This window comes from Sebastes fasciatus, chromosome 2 (assembly GCF_043250625.1).
Source record: "Sebastes fasciatus isolate fSebFas1 chromosome 2, fSebFas1.pri, whole genome shotgun sequence".
Taxonomy (NCBI): domain Eukaryota; kingdom Metazoa; phylum Chordata; class Actinopteri; order Perciformes; family Sebastidae; genus Sebastes; species Sebastes fasciatus.
In genome coordinates, this window is record NC_133796.1 from 33,013,047 (window position 1) to 33,032,294 (window position 19,248).

The 19,248-nt window shown below is 41.4% G+C and overlaps 1 protein-coding gene across 5 annotated transcripts in view; it reads right to left on the minus strand.

Moving 5' to 3' along the window:
* secisbp2l (SECIS binding protein 2-like) overlaps nt 1–19,248 on the minus strand; it is a 94,890-nt gene that overhangs the window by 3,484 nt on the left and 72,158 nt on the right. For 2 of the 5 annotated variants that reach the window (XM_074620570.1, XM_074620578.1), the window contains exons 4-19: nt 13,486–13,697; nt 11,362–11,689; nt 11,088–11,226; nt 10,255–10,478; nt 9,101–9,125; nt 8,868–8,983; nt 7,552–7,662; nt 7,313–7,423; nt 5,527–5,694; nt 5,193–5,334; nt 4,230–4,402; nt 3,956–4,088; nt 3,681–3,843; nt 1,783–2,003; nt 731–885; nt 372–591 (exon numbers count right to left, since the gene is read on the minus strand). In XM_074620570.1, the coding sequence (XP_074476671.1) occupies nt 372–591; nt 731–885; nt 1,783–2,003; nt 3,681–3,843; nt 3,956–4,088; nt 4,230–4,402; nt 5,193–5,334; nt 5,527–5,694; nt 7,313–7,423; nt 7,552–7,662; nt 8,868–8,983; nt 9,101–9,125; nt 10,255–10,478; nt 11,088–11,226; nt 11,362–11,689; nt 13,486–13,697 (2,641 nt within the window). Of the gene's footprint in view, nt 1–371; nt 592–730; nt 886–1,782; nt 2,004–3,680; nt 3,844–3,955; nt 4,089–4,229; nt 4,403–5,192; nt 5,335–5,526; nt 5,695–7,312; nt 7,424–7,551; nt 7,663–8,867; nt 8,984–9,100; nt 9,126–10,254; nt 10,479–11,087; nt 11,227–11,361; nt 11,690–13,485; nt 13,698–18,050; nt 18,259–19,248 lie in introns of those variants that run through there. The other 3 variants (XM_074620599.1, XM_074620591.1, XM_074620585.1) reach the window with 3 other exon arrangements.

The window sequence follows — 19,248 nt, forward strand, 5'->3', positions numbered from 1 at the left end:
GAGTTAATAGATGTGTTATGCTCCATAACTGGTACTTTTTAGGGGAGGGGAAAAAAATTTATACAGCATATTATCGTGATATTTTGCGTGGCAATATTGTATCGATACACAGACATCAAGTAGCGATCTTTGATTATTTACACTTTTAAACTCATAACAATCCGCTATTCTGTCAAGCAATACATCGCAATATAGCTTATAGCAATATTCAGCATATCGCAAAATGTTTAAAATCGCAATAAGATTGTATCGCGGGGCCTCTGGTGATTACTACCCCTAGTACTTTCACTTAAGTTAAGGACCAGAAAACGTCTTCCACCACTGATTACAGATAACCCTAAAAATCTATGACAGAAAATGAGGGCGCTTACCGTACTCCTTTTCATTGACCTCTGAAATAGGCTCAGAAAAGATGGAACAAAAGGAAATAGCAGAAGCAGCAGAGTGGTTACGGGAGTGCCCCATGTGGTGAGGGACTTTCTTGTCATTTTTCATAGCCTCTTCGGCCTGCTCCTGCTCCAGAGCTAACACCATGTCCTTGTAGGCCTTCCTAGCCTCTTCTGTCAGAGACACCAAGCGGTTGAAGAGACCCTGAAGGAGGTTTAACCAAGTTAGAAAAAGGCATACAAACATAAAATGCTGAGAGACTATCCTGTGTTTCTACAGCTCTATATTGACAACTACTGTATGCATTTGATTTGTTCATTCACCTGGTAGATAGACGACTTACCTCAGCTCCAGAATAGTTGAAAATGCCAACCACACTAACAGGCACTAGTTTGTTGACGCAGCGTCCGAGAGCTTTTCTGCCCAAGGCAAACACAAACGGGATCTCCTGATCCCTCGCCATGGCAATTACATTATACAGAGCTTCATCCAAACCACCTGCAACACAGTATCAAAGTAGAGAGAATATATTAAGAAAAACAACAGAAGATACCAGCTAGTTACTTGAACACCAAAGTGCAAAAACCTGCCGTTTTGGGAATATTCAAGTCGGGCCTGGGAGCTACACACATATATTAATATGGGACTGCTGTTGGTACACAGTGTAAGCCCTCTGGTGAGAAAATTTAAACTTGCAATTACTTTTTGCCCACTTGGGAGCAGCGGAAACAAGTTGTGAGCACAACATTGACCTATCATCACCTTTTTAGTTGATATGGAAAACTCTTTAGCTAACAGGTGCTTATTTACACATCCAGCACTTGCAGAGCAACATTATCATTCATCTGGAGTGGTATTTCTGGACACCTGGTGAATGCAAGTCCAATATCCACTCATTATTACACGGCTTTGTTGAACACTTGATTCTGATTGGTCAATCACAGCGTTCTATGGTTTGTTATTTCTTTATTGCAAACCGTTGCCATGTATAACAGATTGTTGCTATGGGCGCAGTTCTGATGTTGGACTATGGCAGACCGTTTTTGTGTCAAATTATTGATTTCTTAAGTAAGTAGCTGTGTAATAAGCGGGATAATGATCTGGCCGGTCATTGTTGTGGAATAAACCCCTTCAGGGCGATGCAAGACCCTGTCGGGGTTTATTTCACAACAATGACCGGCTCGCTGTACATTATCCCTACTTATTGGGTTCTGCCAACTTAGACTCACTATAAAGCTCTGAAAGGTTGAGGGGAGCTGCAGATTAAGGTGATAATACTCTGTAGGTTCATAACTACATGCACATTGTCATTTGATACATTGTTATCCTAAAAATATTGATTATAGCCGATTTAAACATGTTTATAGCTCAGGTGGTCAGACTCCAGTTCTTTACCTTTGGCCTGGATCTTCTCACAGTTGGGAGAGATGATGACACACTTAATCTTGCTCAACTTCATGTGCTTGGTGACCTCTCTGAGACCCATGACCAGGCGGCGTTTGGATTTGGCCTTGGTAGGATCCTTCTGGTAGACCCGCTCCTGGAAGCGAACCAGTTCCTGTAACAGCATAGTCACGCTCTCGTCGATCTCCTTACTCAGCACTTGGTTACAGTACCTGCAGAAGAAACAGTATGACGGTAAAAATAATGGAGGTTACAGATGTTCAAAAAAGTGTTTTCATCTTTTGGGTGGCTACCATGGTAACAATGACGATCGCCATTAAAGTTTCTCTATACGATATTCAGAGCATTAACATAGCAGCAAACAACTATTTGCTATGTAAAGATACAGAAGAGTAATGTCTACCTGAGCAGAGAATGAATTCACTCTTCCTCTGTGTGTGTTGTAATCAGAGCTTCTCTGTGCTTTGTTGATATCAATGGGCCGGCTGTGCATGCCTTATAGTGCATGTTAGTGCATGTGAGCGTGCCCCACTAGCTAGCTCACAGCAGCCGCTCTGCACTGCACTCATACGGCAGTTACAGCTGATAACGCCGTCCTGACCGATTGCATCGTCGTCGCAGAGACATAGTGCCCACCTTCCGGCTCCCCCTCAGGTAAACAGTGTTATCTCTGTCAGCACTGTTGCCGTTGTTTGCACTGTTAGCTACGATCCACTGGCTCAGCTGTCGCCATGTTGAGAGCCATGTGGAGGCAATAAAACTGAATTTTGTATTGAGCACCTTTAATTAGCACAAATAATGCTGCAAAATGTTTAGAACTTAAACGATTGGTTTATTAATCAATTAGTCAGTTGACAAAAAAAAGAATCTCGGAATTTTGATCGAGAAAATATTTTTTCAAGCAAAACAATAAACATTCTTTTGTTGCAGCCTCTAAATTGTGATGATATGTTGCTCCTCTTTGTCTTATACAACAGTTAATTGAATAGCTTTAGGTTTTGGAGTGTCGGTCCAACAAAACAAGCAATTTGATGGTGTCAACTTGGGATTCAGAAAATTGTGATGGGCATTTGGGCATTTTCTACTTTTCTCTGACATTTGGAGCTGGGTGTTAGGGAGAAAATCAAACATCTAGTCTCATATCACGATATCGATATAATATTGACATATTGCCCAGCCCTGCTGACATTTCATGATTACAAAAATAACCATCAAGCAGTCTATGATGAAAATGATTGTTGAAGCCCTATGAGGCTTTAATCTTTGTTGGTCTTCTTAAAATGACTCACTCAAAGTTTATATTAAAGTTCATGACGACTTTGTTTAACTGCTTGTTGGTGATGTTTATGCTATTACACTTTATTGCTATCTGACCAGAGCCATCAGATAGCATGCAGGCTCCCAGTAGCTCTGTGGATTGATGAAATATCTAATGGGGAGATCGACGTATTGTGGCCTGAGGAACAAGTGTCCTGGCGGTCAGAGCTGAGAGGAGGAGCTTGGCTACAGAGGCCTTTTGGAGGCTTTAAATGCAAAGTATGTTAGAGAAGGGTGGGCTGGGACAATAGGCCTACAGCTGAGGACACAGAGGGACAAAGCTGTGTTTGTGACCACTGGCATACATTTTTGCTAAGAAGGGACAATGTGCTTGGCATCTGTGCCTTACTCTACAATTCTTTATTGTACAGTTCCGCCCTTAAAAACAGCCGTTAACTTCCAGAGCACGCTTCTCGCAGCCAAGGCTCTGGTTTCTTAGTGGGAGAAGTATTTGCTTTGCGAACCATTTTTGTACATTTTTGAGACATCCCAATGCCAAGGATTCCTACAAAAGGTCTTCCCTGCTAAATATTCAGTTTCTCACTCCATGCGGGGTGAAAGTGTGTACTCACTCTCTGAAACGTCGGCTGTGGATCTTGGTGATGGCGTTTGAGGCCATGGGACTCCCGATGCCAGAGCTGGCAGGAGAGCCCTGGGACACTGGAGTGATGCTATATGGAGAGTTCTGACTGGCCGGGGAGAGGGACGCATCACTGGGCATACTCAGGCCATTGTCTGTGGTACAAACAGCAGACAAGAATTAACAATCAGAAAATGTCTCATGGATAAAAATAAATATGGGTACACACCCAATAGTTTTCACTTCTTAATAATAAATGACCCTCACCTTCTTGGGAGGCAGGCTCTCGTGCAAGATCATCAGTAAACTGTAAACACTCATCCCCATGCTCCTCCAGGCCTGAAGACTCTTGTTCTACACTCGTCTTCCCTTTCTTCCCTTCACGTTCCTTCAAGATAATCTATTGAAACACAGAACAAAAAATAGCACTTAAAAAAGATTTGCAGGTTCAAAAGATCTTCATTCTTTTTACCAATATTCATGTAAATAGCATCTTTCTCCAACCTCTCCTAAATGATTAACTTCAACATAAATCATTAACCTTCTTAAGAGCCGTAGGTCGTTTGACTTTGGGGATCTCTCTCTCCTTCCCTCTCTTACGGGGTGCAGTGGAATCCAGGGAATTGTGTGGAGCTGAGTACGGCTGCTGATGACCCTTCAACATGGACGCCACGCTGGTCGAGCCTGAAACGTGGAATGGAGTTGTTGTTCCAACTGGAGAGAAGGACAACAAAGTTAGTATACAGGCAGAACAGGAATATGTCTACATGTAAGTTAAAACAAAATTATTATTATTATGTGTTTTGTGAGTCTGACAGGCACTATATTTTTAAACATGGTTTCATGGGGACATTTACAAAGGCACAACAATACCAGAGTTTCTGCAGAATTAGCCAAAAACACAGCAAAATTACACATTCGGGCACCTAAAAATTATGATGATACATTTCCTAACACTGAATGAAAGGTACTTCATAGGATATTTGCTTAACAATGATACATACTTAAACTCAATATTGTCATTTACTGCAGTTGTATCGTAAGTAAGGATGTCACCAGAACCGATACTTCGGTACCAAGAAGATGGCAAAATTCTGAAAACGTGGCGGTACTCGTTTTTCTACATTACCGCAGGCACCGTTAGGGCTCGAGACTAACGTCGTCCCGTTGTTGATAGAAAATGTCTTTTGGACGCAGTAAACTCACTATTTTTTCCCTGATAATGCTACATTGCAAACAACAAATATGTGTTGAAGATAATACAGAAAAAAATTATGACCTGTTTAACTTTCTAACAAAAAACAGTATGCAAACAGTAATAAAGGAGTGTGTGTTGTTTTACTTTTGTTTTTTTACCGTTTTATTGAATTGGGTATTGAGAATCATTGAATTTCACTGGTATTGTATCGACTACTAAATTTCTGGTATTGTGACATCCCTAATTGTAAGATATTTGTTTATTTTCTTAAACCACCTGTTGATGTCTGATTGGGTTTATGAATACCTGTAAAAGACAGTGGCTTGGTATTGTTGAGTTGTCGGGCCTTCATAGCCTGCTGGTGTTTCTCCAAAGCTGCCAGCATGTCTCCCAGGTCCAGCTCCACAGAGGTTTTACTCTTCTTCCCTGCTGCTTTGGTGAATGCCTCCTGTTGGGTGAGGGAAGAAAAGGCAGAACAAGGTCACATCAATGAACCACTCAAATACGAAAGATCAAAATGGTAATGATAGGCCAGGCAGTGGGGAGCATCAGAACTGATGAAACAAGGCATCAACAAGCCACAACATTCAAACAGTTCAGTCTGAACCCATCCTACATGATCAGCTGATATAGTTTATACCTGTAATTTCTTCTGCTCCATGCTGATTTCAGAGTACTCCTGGGCAGTGGCCAACGCAGCAGCCAGAGCCTTCTTCCTCTGGCTCTTGGCCCTCTTGGGAACAGAGGTGGTGATGGGGATGGGTGTCTGCACAATGTTGATAGGGGAGTTTTCTGGCAGGTTATCCAGCTGTGATGCGTGTAGAGACACAAATTATTATTTAGTAAGGGGTGTAAAGATATTCAGCTGCATAGATCCACAAACATAGATCTGACCCAAATTGCAAAAATCAATAAATCTGTTTAAAAACAATATTTCCAAAGTGCTTTCTCCCTCTGCACTTCTTTGCCTAATACCTGTGTGTGAGTCAGTGAATGCTTCCTGTGCCATATAATCCACATAATGTCCACATAATCAAGGGTCCACAACACTCACACAAAAGAAATTTCAGTACCACCGCATACAATGCTGCCTGATGTTTACATCGCATTTGCAGTCTTCAAAACATGCAGAGGTATTTTAAAATGCTTTTAACAAGTGCCATTATTTGGCCTTGATTATTTTAGCTTCTGATTACTATGCGTTTTGTGTCTGTTGTTGTGTTTTGGTATGTTTTTCATTGCGATTGTATCTGTTCCCATTTGTACTTGTATTTTTGTTGAGATGTTATCGGCCCTGTTAGTATTTGTATATTTACTTGCTGCGCATCTTGACCAGGACTCCCTGGCAGAAGTGATATTGTATCTCAATGGGCCCTTTCTGGTTAAATAAAAGATTAATAAAAAAATAAAAAAATAAAAAATACTCCTGGGGCACTACACGCCTTGCTACTAACTTAAAAAGGTGACATGTACGCTAACAGTAAACTTACCAGGAGGAGCAGTCAACACAAGACAAGTAACGCAGCTAACGCTACTTCCAAGTGTCTCCCGGTTTAAAGCGAAACTGTTACTGAGCTACAGTATGTTTAGTTGTTTATTTACAGCAGTAGTTCTCAAAGCGTGTGGCGCGCATGACGGGGGGGGATGTGATGCGGAACGAATGTTTTGACATTGGAATCTTATTCACGACGGAACAGTAAACAAACCGTGCTTTCACAATAGCGATGGTGTTTATTAAGACAGCGAGTCGACCCAACCCCTGGGGTGACAAAGCAGCGCTCAGAGTAAGTTATTAATAAGTTACAGAAACATTTCGCACACACACACACACACACACACACACACACACACAGCCGCAGTGCTCAGCCATCTGCCTCAGTCCTGACAATTGTGCTACTGTAATGCATAAGGCTGGCGGTTTGCGGGTCAGGACGTGTTCGGGTGGTTGCTACTGAGACGAACAAGACAACTTGCTCAGCTGACGGTAAGTCAACTGGTCAATAAAAAAATATGACGAAGCCTACAGTGTCTTGCTGTTGGGTTCTCAGTGAACGCAGTGGGAGATGAGGAGAAACCAGTGTGGTAGCTGACAGTATGAGACCCAACAAATTAAGAAGACACTTAGAAACATTACATTGTCATCATTTTCTTGGGGTAAAATGATCATTTTGTTAGTTTAGAAGACATACTTTTCTGATTTAGTATTTGAAATAAAAAGGAAATAAATGCATTATTTTAATCACACTTATTATTAAAAAAAGTACAAATACCAAATCCTAAGTGCAGCTGAATCAAATTGTATTGAAGCTGCTTTGAATTGCAGTATATCACATCCTTACAGATACACACCCCTAGTATTTAGTAAGTCCTGGAAACAGTCAGTACATGACACAGAGAGCCTTCATAGACAGTTGTCCTTCCCTTACCAGGTTTTTGTGCAGTTTATGTTGCGCGTGTGTCTGGGCTGCACTAGATTCTGGTTTGGTGTTGCGTTGGGCGGCCGCTCCAGTGGCAAGATCTGGGAACTCATCTTCATCCTGACAAACATATAGAAAACATTTTAGCACAACAAATAAACTCTGCCTAAAATAAATCTATAATGGATGTGATGGTGACATTGCTGCACTGAGAATTCATTACAATGAAATGAGAAACCTTCTCTCACCTCAAAGTAGAGGGGCTCTGGGGTGAGCTCAGTGCCAGTGACCACTGCTGGCTGCAGCCTTTGTTCTGAATGGTTGGGCGGTGCACGCCCGGCATAGCCACTGTGGAAATCCTGAAAGGCAGAGATGGACGGAGAGCACAGAGGTCAAACAGGGTACCACTGGTATTCTATAAGGTTATTGCCCTCTGTGCACATACTGTAACGTGAGGGAAACATGGTAGGAAAGGAGGCAAGAGCGAACATAGCAAAACTTACAAGCTAATCTAAGCGGCTCAGTAACACTATTGCTGCTGGTGATTTTTTTCCTGCTCATGAAAGTTTCCCAATAGGTTGACTCATGTATGTACCCCTGTGAATGGCTGTATTGTTTTGTTTAAATTGTTTATTGACTGTGTTTGATGGACAGATGTGCATTATGTGAGTGATGTGTATTTGGAATTGGCGAAGAGTTTTGATATCCCTCTGCTGAAGAACTTCCATCTTCAAATGCCACCAAATCAACAACAGTAGTATGCCAATGATTCATGTAATTGTAATACTACATAAAGGTTAAGTATTTCTCAGAGCTGTCAGACATGAATCTAATTACAGCCAATTAGGGATGCTAATATTGCACATCACTTTCTGATTAAGAAAATGTTGGCACCAACTGTTTTACTCACCTGGCTATTGATTCTGTTGATACCACTGTCTTCAGCTGTTGCTAAACTACTGCTTATTTGTTGTCTAGGTGCATTTTTGTTCCCTCCACAACACTAATATATACATGTGTGCTGTTCCTGACAGTTAAAACGGAGAATTACTGTACATTAAGAGTGGCAACAATTAATTAATCGCCAACTATTTTGATCATCCATTAATCAGTGTGATTAATTTTCTAAGAAAAAGAGTCTGGTTTCTCTGGTTCCAGCTCCTGAAATGTGTATATTTTCGGGTTTCTTTACTCCTCTATGACAGTAAACTGAATATCTTTGAGTTGTGGACCAAACAAGACATTTGAAGACGTCATCTTGGGCTTTAGGAAACACTGATCGACATTTTTCACCTTTTTCTGACATTTTAAAGACCAAACAACTACTCGATTAATCAAGAAAATAATCAACAGATTCAACAATAATGAAAATAATCGTTGCAGCCCTACTGTACATTGATCCCTCCTCATCTTCTGCTTAGTAACTTTAGTGTGACTCACAGGACGGAGCCTTTACGCCAAAATGAATTGCATTTTATCTAGTCTCATTACTTAATACCATAGTTGTTCCCCTGACATACAGCAACCTTTTACTCAGCGTCTGCTCCAGTGAGATCTACTGTACCTGTGAGAAGTTTCTCTGTTCAGGATTCTTCCTCTGGTCTGCTCTGTGAAACTGGCCGTTCCTGTCCCCCCAGGACTTTGGGGTAGCCTGAGAGGCTACATTTACCCAGGTACCTGCTAGTGAACGAAAAGTGAGAGAAAAGGGTTATAATATATTATAAACAGGATGCATAAGAAATATGGCTATGAAAGCACAATGTGAAGATGTTCAAAACATGTTGTAATAAAACTCACCTGTCATAACACCAGCCTCTACTCCCTATACAACACAGAAAATAGGGAGAGGGGAGAGAAAAAAAGACAAGTTGAGATACGTAGTGTATGTTATATGTGCCAATACCACTGTGAGAACAAGGGTAATTTAAGGACTACATTACACCGCTCCCAGTGCTCTGTACATTGCTGTTACACAAGTGTCTGTATCATATTGTTGTGACATGTCCTGGTTGTTCTCTCTGGTACACAATATGTATGACCTCTACCATTCAAGAAACTGCCGTGACCGTAATATTTATTAGCACTTTTATGATAAAGTGATTCAAAGTGTACTCCACTTAGGCAACGAACTTATTGTGCGATATCCACTTTCAGCCAGCAATCCAATTAAGTTCAGCTACAATCTGATGCTCTAAATAGATAAATACATTTTCTAAAATAAATTCCTACCTGCTATTGTACATTTTAAAAAAAAAGCACTTTTATGTATTCCAGTAAAGCATTTTTTTCATTTTCTTTTCTTCAGCTTGTAGACTTGATATGCAGCTGTTGCAAAAAAAAAATTTATTCAGTAGTAGTATTCAATATAATAGCCTACCTCGACCTATTTATTTAATTTATTTTTTTGGAGGGGTACTCAAGATCGGAGCAGGCAAAGCACTACCTGACAAACTTAATTTAAGGAAAAATTATTATTTAAGAATATTCAACTGCCTACTTCTTGACTTTCTGTCTGCATAGCTATCTTTATTTTATATTTCACATGTTTACAATAAGTTTCAAACCTTGTCGATGGCACCAAACCAGAATCTAGGAGCTGCTGTTTTGCAGAATTATTAGTTAAAGGTCTTATTGATAACATTGATCTCAGCTGAAACTACGCCGGGGGGGACGGGGAGTGTGCGACACGGTACGGCGCGTAATGCAGGCGTATAATGTAGGCGTATGGCTACATGTTGCAAAATGATTTCATTACTCTACCACGAAAGACTCATCACATGACTGTGAGTCTCAGTCCACTTGACCATAAAATATGCAGGTTGTGCAACGAACTACTGTAGAAAGAACTTGTTGTGAAGTGAATGCAATGGAACGGGGAAAGAGTTAAAACAAATTCTTCAATTTACTGTAAGTCTGTTGGCTCTGGAGCTGACGGTAAGCCGCCAACTTACTGTGGCTGCTGCTGTATTCTCCGCCGTTCGTTGCGTTACTCCTGCAGCCTGGTTGTGTTTAGGGCTACAGTAGCCGCTATCGCTGTCTATATCTGCCTCACTGGCGCCCTGCTCATTGTAGCCTTCAGCTGGATGGGATGCCCGTCTCCTCTTTGTTCGGTTCTTCCACAGCAGGGGACTAGCCCGCTCAGCAGCACACCGCCCTGACACCTCACCTGGGAAATCTGAGGACAAAGTAAGAGAAGCTTAGACCTGAAATGACCTTGTTACACAGTGTTACAAAGTGGAATTAAACTGCTACCAGCACTAACATAACAAGTGTTCATAAAAAATGACAATAACTTCTGCAGGTGAATCAGTGGAGACTCATTAACCACAAACTTTGACCGAGTTTACTTTGTATGACGTCTTTCAGGTGACATAAAACAACAATTGAGAAGCCAAACTATTTACACAGGTTCATTAGCTTTCTCAAGAACAAAGACATCACTGGTGTCATCACGAGCTGCACACATGTTCACCTCTCCAACTGGATGCTCTGCATTCCAGTTCTTTCAGAAGTTATGCACAAACACCATCAACATCAACCTGTGTGACAGACACCGACATTGTGTCCTCTTGTTCACAGGCAAAGCAGACAACTTTAACAAAGTCTGGAATGTTTTCACGTCAGCTTCCTTTCAGCCACAGGACTGAAGAACATTACTGACGTTTGCAATTAACCACAGCTACAACTCTAATATTTAGTTGGCAGACTTTGTTTTTTAAAATCTGCATACACCCTGCATTGCAGGACTTGGATGTATATTTAATTATTGCCGCAGTATTCTTACCGGTCTGCTGTGCTGCATCCACCAGCATGACCGTCTTGGTTCTTCCATCAGGCCCCAAGGTGCACACCTCCTTCTGCACAGCCACACTCCTGGTTGGAGGCCGGCGACCCCTTGGAGGTTGGCACACACCCAACTGTTGCTGTAGGAGGAAGAAAAAGAGGCAGGGCATGCTCATTAACTAGATTGAGGATGAGGAGGGACGCTATTTAGTGATACAAACAACATATGATGTCAATGTGACAGCATCACAATAAGGCCGTTGGACCTTCTGTACCTTTGGGAGAACATTAGGTCGGACCATCCCTCTCCCCCTCTGACTGGCCATCCCATATGCCGGCCCCAGAGGCAGTGGTCTTTCACCGACGTCTGCTGAGACGGGGTTGACCACTCCAGCTTGCACGGGACCCGCATAAGTGCCAGGGAAGGGCTGGTAGAAGCCCATCACAGGTGGGCATGGAGCAGGCATAATCTGGTAGTAAGTGTAGTCATTGGAGACAGGAGGCTGGGGTGAAGACAAGATAGGGTAGGCCAGGTATGAACCACCAGGGCCGGGGTTGGGCTGCTGCCAGCGCAGCTCCCCTCCATTATACATCGGATGTTGCCTGTGAAGGAGAAGAGAGGCAACATGTTAAATTACCTCTGATATTCTACTCTTTCAACTAAGACGAGCAACCAAGATCAAATAATTTGTCTCTGCCAGTGCTTTGAGTGATTCTGGATTTTAATTTTTAATTGTTTTGTTGTCTGTAGAGAGGCGAAGTCCCTCCCCTTCTGGTGGACCCCGAGGGACCTTATTTCGGAAAAAATTTAAACGGTAGTCAGCGGTGAGAGACAAATATTTATTTATCCCATTTGAATTGCACGTTGAATCACACATATGAGGTTTGTTAATTTAAAACATATTTTTGCAAGTCAAGAAAGTTGCAGTTTGTCAGAGTATCATTTAGTTTTGTGTGAAACCGCTCAGTGAACTACATCTCTCGTCTCGCACAATATACGTCATATACAACACTAGCTAGCTAGCTAACCTAGCTATGATCAACGAATTTTCTTGACTTGCAAAATTATGTTTTAAATTGACAAACATTATTTGTGTGATTCATGGCACAATTCAAACAGGATAAAAAAAATTTTAACTCTCTCCAATGACTACCGTTCATATTTTTTCTAAAATAAGGTCCCATGGTGGTCCACCGGTAGGGGCGAGACTTCACCTCTCTATTTCAGTGAATTTTTTTATGGTTGACAACAGCATTTTCACTATTTGTGGCAGTTAGGGATTGAGGGGCTGTCCAAATTCAATCCAACATATCCTGCGACAACATTACCAGAATGACACTCCTCTCCCAATGGATATTATACAAAATACTGCAGGACAATCTACAAAACATTATATGAAACCATAAAAGGAAGGCTGTGATGCAGGTTAAATTGTCTTAATACTGAAAAATGATATAGCTCTCAAATGTTATTGTAGGTCAATTTAATGTGTGCACCAGAGTTATGTGGGAAAGGAAGAGATTAAAAAGAAACAGAAAGTTAGACTTTGTATTGGCAGACACTCAATGTTAAGAAACTCACATACTCGCGACATCCTGAACTAATCACAGCATTGTGTAAAAAATGTGGACGTTGTTTCCCTTATTTTAAACATTTCTTAGTTTTTATTTTCTCTAAACCTACATCAATGTTGGTGAGACTGAAGATTCAAGGGGCTCAAGAGAGCGCTGACGTTCCCCGGGTTAACATCTGTGATGCCGCAGTGATGTGCATGATGGTTAGTTTGTTAGGGGGTGTGTACAGAAATGTTGATAAGGACCCAGATGACATTTTCTCAGCCAGCCTACTACAGCGGGCATTTCCTTGCATTCAAATAGGGGGGAAGGAAACAAAGGAACGGATGTGTGCAAGGATACAGCAGATCACTCTGGACAAAGAAAGAGCCACTGGAAACAATGATTGTGGTTCCATGTAAACTCTAACTCTGGGGAGGTTTCCATTCATAATTTAGCAGACTTAACTACAGAGCAATCTAATTGCTCTAACTCAATACACTGTTTAAAGGATCTGATCGTGATCTCTTTTGAGAAACACAACGTGGTTTTCTTATTATTACAATAGTAAACAGTGCAGTGAATGAGTTATTCTGCAAATAGAAAGGCGAAGAGAGCAGATTGTTCTTGGGCGGTTCAAAATGGGGACACCAGACTTCCCACAATACCACAAGGAATGGCAATATTTCTGCCAGAGTGGACAGCATTGGCAAAATCCATACTCGTCATGAACCAGAACCACTGATGCCATTCGCTTGGAGTTAAATGGGGTTGAAACGCTTTCGAGTTTCACCCATTTCCAAACACCCGCCCCCCACCCTCACACTGTGACAGAGAGACAGTACCTGTTGGGTTGGTTCTCCTGGACGAAAGGGTAGCAGGTGATGAGGTAGCTGGGAATGGGAGTGGTTTCCACCCCTCCTCCGCCTCCTCCTCCGATACCTCCGCCCGCTCCTCCTCCGCCTGCCTCTCCAGAAAGACTCATGCTGACTAGGGATCCTTCGAGACCTTTCTTCTGTGGGATGAACGGTTCCACTTCGGCTGAAAGCTTCACATCCTGCATGACAGACAAATGAACGGCCATTACTGTCACACTGTGAGCAACAGTAGCCAACTAATGACTACATTTGAGTGAGACATTGGTCTACGCCAAAGAGCAGAGGTCTAGTTCTCAAATAAAGTTGCTCAAGTTAGTCACCACATTCTCTGCTTGTATTTTATCAAGTCCACTGTTTGCCTTCTCTGTCTTTACACGGTGCAACGGATCATAGTATTGCGTTACTGCCATCCCACACCTATCAAATGGTAGAGCAACAATCCATATCAGGATAGCAATAAATCCACCTACATTCTACCATAAACTGACTTTATTGTTTGGGTAGGTTTGCGTAGTTCATTAAGCTCTCACTCTAGGGCTTAAATGTATAAGACTAATGATACAACTTACCAACATCAACTCTCAAAACATTGTAAAATCTACAATTGTAAGAGAAGGCCGACGCCTTTTTAAGTTATTAACTTGAATATTGAATGTCTGACAGAGAGAGCCTGTAGAGAGCAACCTCTCACATGTTTTGTGTTAATCACAGCTGAGCACTGATTTCCTCATACTGTTCCACTTGGTTTACAATCTTGTACGTCTACCACCGTCAATAAATAGGTATCTAGCCTTAACACAGGCACGTAAAACATTTTTGAGTTCAAAGATGACATAACACAAAGTAAACAACATGTCAAAAGAGGACTCCAGCTATTTTTTAACAGTCAATTTCTCATGTGACTAAGACATCTGCAGCTAGATAAACAGAGGTGAAAAATATAAACAATGACCAGCTTCTTGTTAAATGGTTGACAATGAGTCTCTGTACCTCAAAGCCAAAAGCAAGTTTATTTTTTGTTTTGGGAGACATTCAGTTTTATACTGGCTATCATCTATGGCTAAAAAATGTAAGTAGTTGTTCAATTCCCTCAATGGCGACAAGGGACAAACACCTGAATGTTATGAGACACATCCTGTAGCTTATTTTACCGAATGAATGACTTAACTAAACAGTTGTTAGTTTCTAACCAGTTCTAAACTCATGAAAAAGTGAGCAACGACTGCCGCACACAAACATCTGGGTTTTGGCCAAATGAGAATATGAAGAAAAGGATTTGACATTAAAATATATTTTTTAAAATCTGCACTGGCAACTCACTTCAGCAGGAACTTTGTATGACTCTTTCTGACACATAAAGCAGCACAGATATAGCCCTACATTATTCCTAATATCTATAAACACTGTGTCGTAATGGTTACGTGATGATGTACTCATGGTACAATGATTTTATTGCTGCATAACATTTCTTGAAAGGTAGCCAGAAAACAATTACCCCTAAGCACAACTTTTGCGTTACATTTCAGGCAACATAGAACTTTGGTGCACTTAAACAAAAGGCCATTTCCTGTATACAACTTACCACATGATATACATACAATCAAAAGCTATATAAATCAATCAATAAAGCCGTTTGGTTTAAAAACTGTGATATATTTATGGCAGGCAAAGACACATCAATGTCCTCTCCAAGTTATTGTGCACTAACTCGATGTCTTCTTCAGGTCAGTCTGGTTTTATGGGTCTCCAGATTTGTGTCCCTGACACAAAGCCGACAGTGAGGAAATGGTACAGCAGGCCGCACACAAAGGCCAAAGATTAGAGGTTTATGGTCTTTAATGTGCAGTACTACATGTAAAAACCAACAGTGCAATGCTTTCCACATTGTATTAAACACTTTTAAATGCAGTAGTCCTTATTTAAAAGTCATAATATGTGTTCATTATTATTAAAAAATATATATTATGTTGACATTAGTTAAAACTTCTTATTTGTGACAAATAAAGAAGTTTGAACTAATATCAACATAATATTGTTAGTGTCAGTATAATTTCCATTTCCTTACATGCAGGTCAGACAAAGTAAACTATCAAGAAATCCACCTGAAAATAAGCAACTAGGAATGTAACGATATGACATTTTCATGGTACGATAACCATCTCAGAAAATATCACAGTATACCGTATGACACTATTATTTTTGTTATTATTATTATTAGTAGTAGAAGTAGTATTATTATCAGTTACAATGACCCTTAAAGGAATGAGAACATAATTATAAACCTGATAAAATATAGCATGCAACTATATTCCTGTCTGTACCTTTAACTCACAGACACTCATGTGTGTCAGTTTTCTTTAAAACCGTAAATCAGCAAATGTACACGGTATGATAACCGTCAACTTTCATACCACGGTACATGGTATACCTTGAAACCGTTAAAATCCCCATGAGCAACACACAAACAATGTGACAAAACTACATCTTCTCAGTTTACAGTGATTTTGCTCAACAGGTCACAGAGTTATTGCTACAATGCCAATAACACTTTAGATCGTGAAGTAAACTGACCGATTTTTAGCAAAACCCCAAAACATTTTCCTAACTGAAGGACGGGACAAGAAGGGCAGTTATGTTATTTAGTCACTGTCTTTTTCCATTGCTGTCTGGGAGCATTTTCACACCTCATGTGTGCTCCTGATTTTTAAATCATGGTGGCATTGGTCTAACCCATGGTGGCAGCTCTGCCCAAGAGGTCCCATTAAAATAATCTGCTATTTTGCAAAGGATGAGGAGAGGTGACAGGGTTCAGAGTACAAAGGCGCCCCCTCACTTCTCTGAAACAGTGGTCGGGATGCATGAATAGGGTCATCAGTGTGGCCAGTGGATGTCACACAGACAGCTATTGTCTCCCACTGCTACTGTCCGTGGGTGCTTCTCTCACTTTTCCTTAGATTATCTATCTATAGATCCCCTCCTATCTAAATAGAATCATGGGGAATGGAGCCTGTTCAACCAGTTCACTAAAGAAGACCAACTACAAGTGTAAGGAAAGATTTGTACAAACCCTCAGCTAGTAATAGCAGCTTCCACATCCTGACTGATATGGCTGCAAGGGTTTAGGACTACAGTAATTGGTCTGAACCTGTACGATGGTACAGTATAGCTGATAGAGTGTTGTTATAGGATTAAGTATGAGAGGATAAAGTAGGGACAGTGCTACAGGATAAGCTAATTACACAGAAAGCCATAGCATGGAGGTATTGTGTGCACTGGTGGTGAATCTTGAATTCTGAAAAGTAGTGGACAAATCCAACTATCAAAAAAAAGTTGTGAAAGAAAACAGAGCTGGTCAGAGGACCCATCTCTTGAATCAACCATGTGTGTCTTTGTAGTATCAGTGTGTTAGTGAGAATAGCTGTGATTGTGGAAAAGGCAATGAGGTCAGACCCAGATGTGCATTCATTGGGGGATGACAGATCTCACAGTGATTAGACTGATCTCACAAGCCTCTGTTTGTGGAAGCACTTATTCTCACACCAGTTGCTTTCAAGCACTAACAGACAGTATCTGTTTCTGTACTGAAAGCCGGATGGGCTGTGTGGAAAGTAGAGCATATGCATACTTTTCACATTAATGATGACAGAACTGAATACAACAACACTAAAATGACAGATGCAGGTAATGTGACATATTTGACCTGAGAAGCCCCATGTTGTCAGGCAGAAAACACACCATCGTTCAATGTGCCAGCTGAGGTTAACATGAGGCATTAGCATAGCGCCTTGGGACACCAAACCCCAACTAAACTAAACTAAACTATCTGCATTGCAAACAGCGTCAGGAGAATGCCATGCATGCAGAAGAACCAGCTATTCCTCTACAGTACTTACCATCCACGAAACCTCTCCGCCTCCCTCTTTACAATAACAAAAGCTCTCATGCACACATTCCTACCCAGACTGAAACCTTTTGTCAACTCAACACCTTCTACAAAATTGTGACAAAACAATACATTTGACTAAAAACACTGCTGCTAGCTGTAACATGAACTATCTGCTCTGCTTTAACACGACTCCGTCAGATGACAGCTTTAGCTAGCTTTGTCACTAGCTAGCAAAAAGCTTAAACACATCTTTATGATATTATTGCACTGAATTATTGTCATGGAAAAAAATGTAAATCATGTTGTAATATGACAGTAAACACACGAAGTGTGACAGAAGACGGTAAATGCGTTAACGCCACCCCGTTATCTCTTGTAGTGAGCTGCGGTTACCGTTAGCTAGCTCTTTAAGGTTAGCTCACTAGCTATAGCTCACTGTTTAGTGTGGCTCTAATGACACACACAGCTGATCTAAGTCAGTACTAAACAACGCTGCTCATAATTATAATTATAATGACGTTAACAAAGGGTGAGCTGTTGGGCCTCGCTGCCATAAACTAGCGTTGTGTCCCGGCTAGCTAAAGCTTTAGCTTCAGACCCCAACAACAAGAAACCCAGCAGGTCATTTAATATAAATAAACTGTACCTTATTGTCACTAGCGTCCATGTCAGTCACCGACACGCACTCATTGACCAAGATGTGGACGTCAGGATGCGGGTCTTTTTAACTTCTTCATTGTGATATAATAATAATAATAATGACTGAAGGCTTAGAGAGAGACTCACACCCAGTTGCTACTGACTGCTGCTGCTGCTGTTGCTGCGTCAGCTGGCTGCGCTCTCCACCTCCACAGACACTAGCTGCTAGCTCGCTGAGCTGCGAGTGAGCTGGTGATGTGTCGGTCACGAACGAGTCGGTTCAAAGAGCCGGCTCTTTTAAGTGAACTGTTACCGAGCCAAGCCCTGTCTCTTTAAGGTGTCACCTTGTGGGTAACCTGTGTGTGACGTAGTCGAGCGGAGGTGCTGGTCTGTGTTGTTGTTGTGATGGACAGAGACGGAGAAGAAGTGTGCGTTAGTTAGCCGCAGCCACAGTGAAGGATAGAAGTCAGTTACCGTTGCAGTGTTACAGAGAGGAAGTTTATGTTCTGACACTGATTTATGTTACGTGCGTTGTTCCAAATAAAAGTGCCGGTCGTCACAGCAGAATTGACTGGGGAAAGTCCAGGAAAACTCCCAACTACGGTTCGGAGCTGAGAAGCTGGAAAGGTAACAGAATGATAAGAGCCAGCTCCCGTCCATGAGCCATTTTTTTCTTTAATTAATTCAAGGCAGAATGATAGGATGATCTTTTCCGCGCTACGAGCACTCCATGCACTGACTGTGACTGATTGTTGTGTTAATGATGTCCGGATCATACCATCACGCAGGGAGGAGGGGGTGAGAAGAGTGCGGTGCACGAATAGCAGACAAGATGAGTGACAGTCGGAAACGAAGCAGCACGTAAAATTATGGTATTCTGGAAATTATAAGGTTTAGTAAAATAACTTTGAATAATTTAAGTGATATATGTGCACACATACTAATCATAGGTCAAAACAGCGCTTAATTTGGCTGAATTATAATAGGCAGAAGTGGTCAAATGAAGAGCCGTTTGAGAGCCGAAAGAGCCGGCTCTTCTTGGTGAGCTGAGCCAAATGATCCTGCTCACTAAAAAGAGCCTGAATTCTCATCACTAGAGTGAGCTAGCTGCTGTCAGTGTGGAAATGGGAGTCACCTGGAACGGAAGCCGTAGAGGCTCAAAAAGCTTTGACTCATGCAGTCATGAGTGCACAGAAATATCTTCA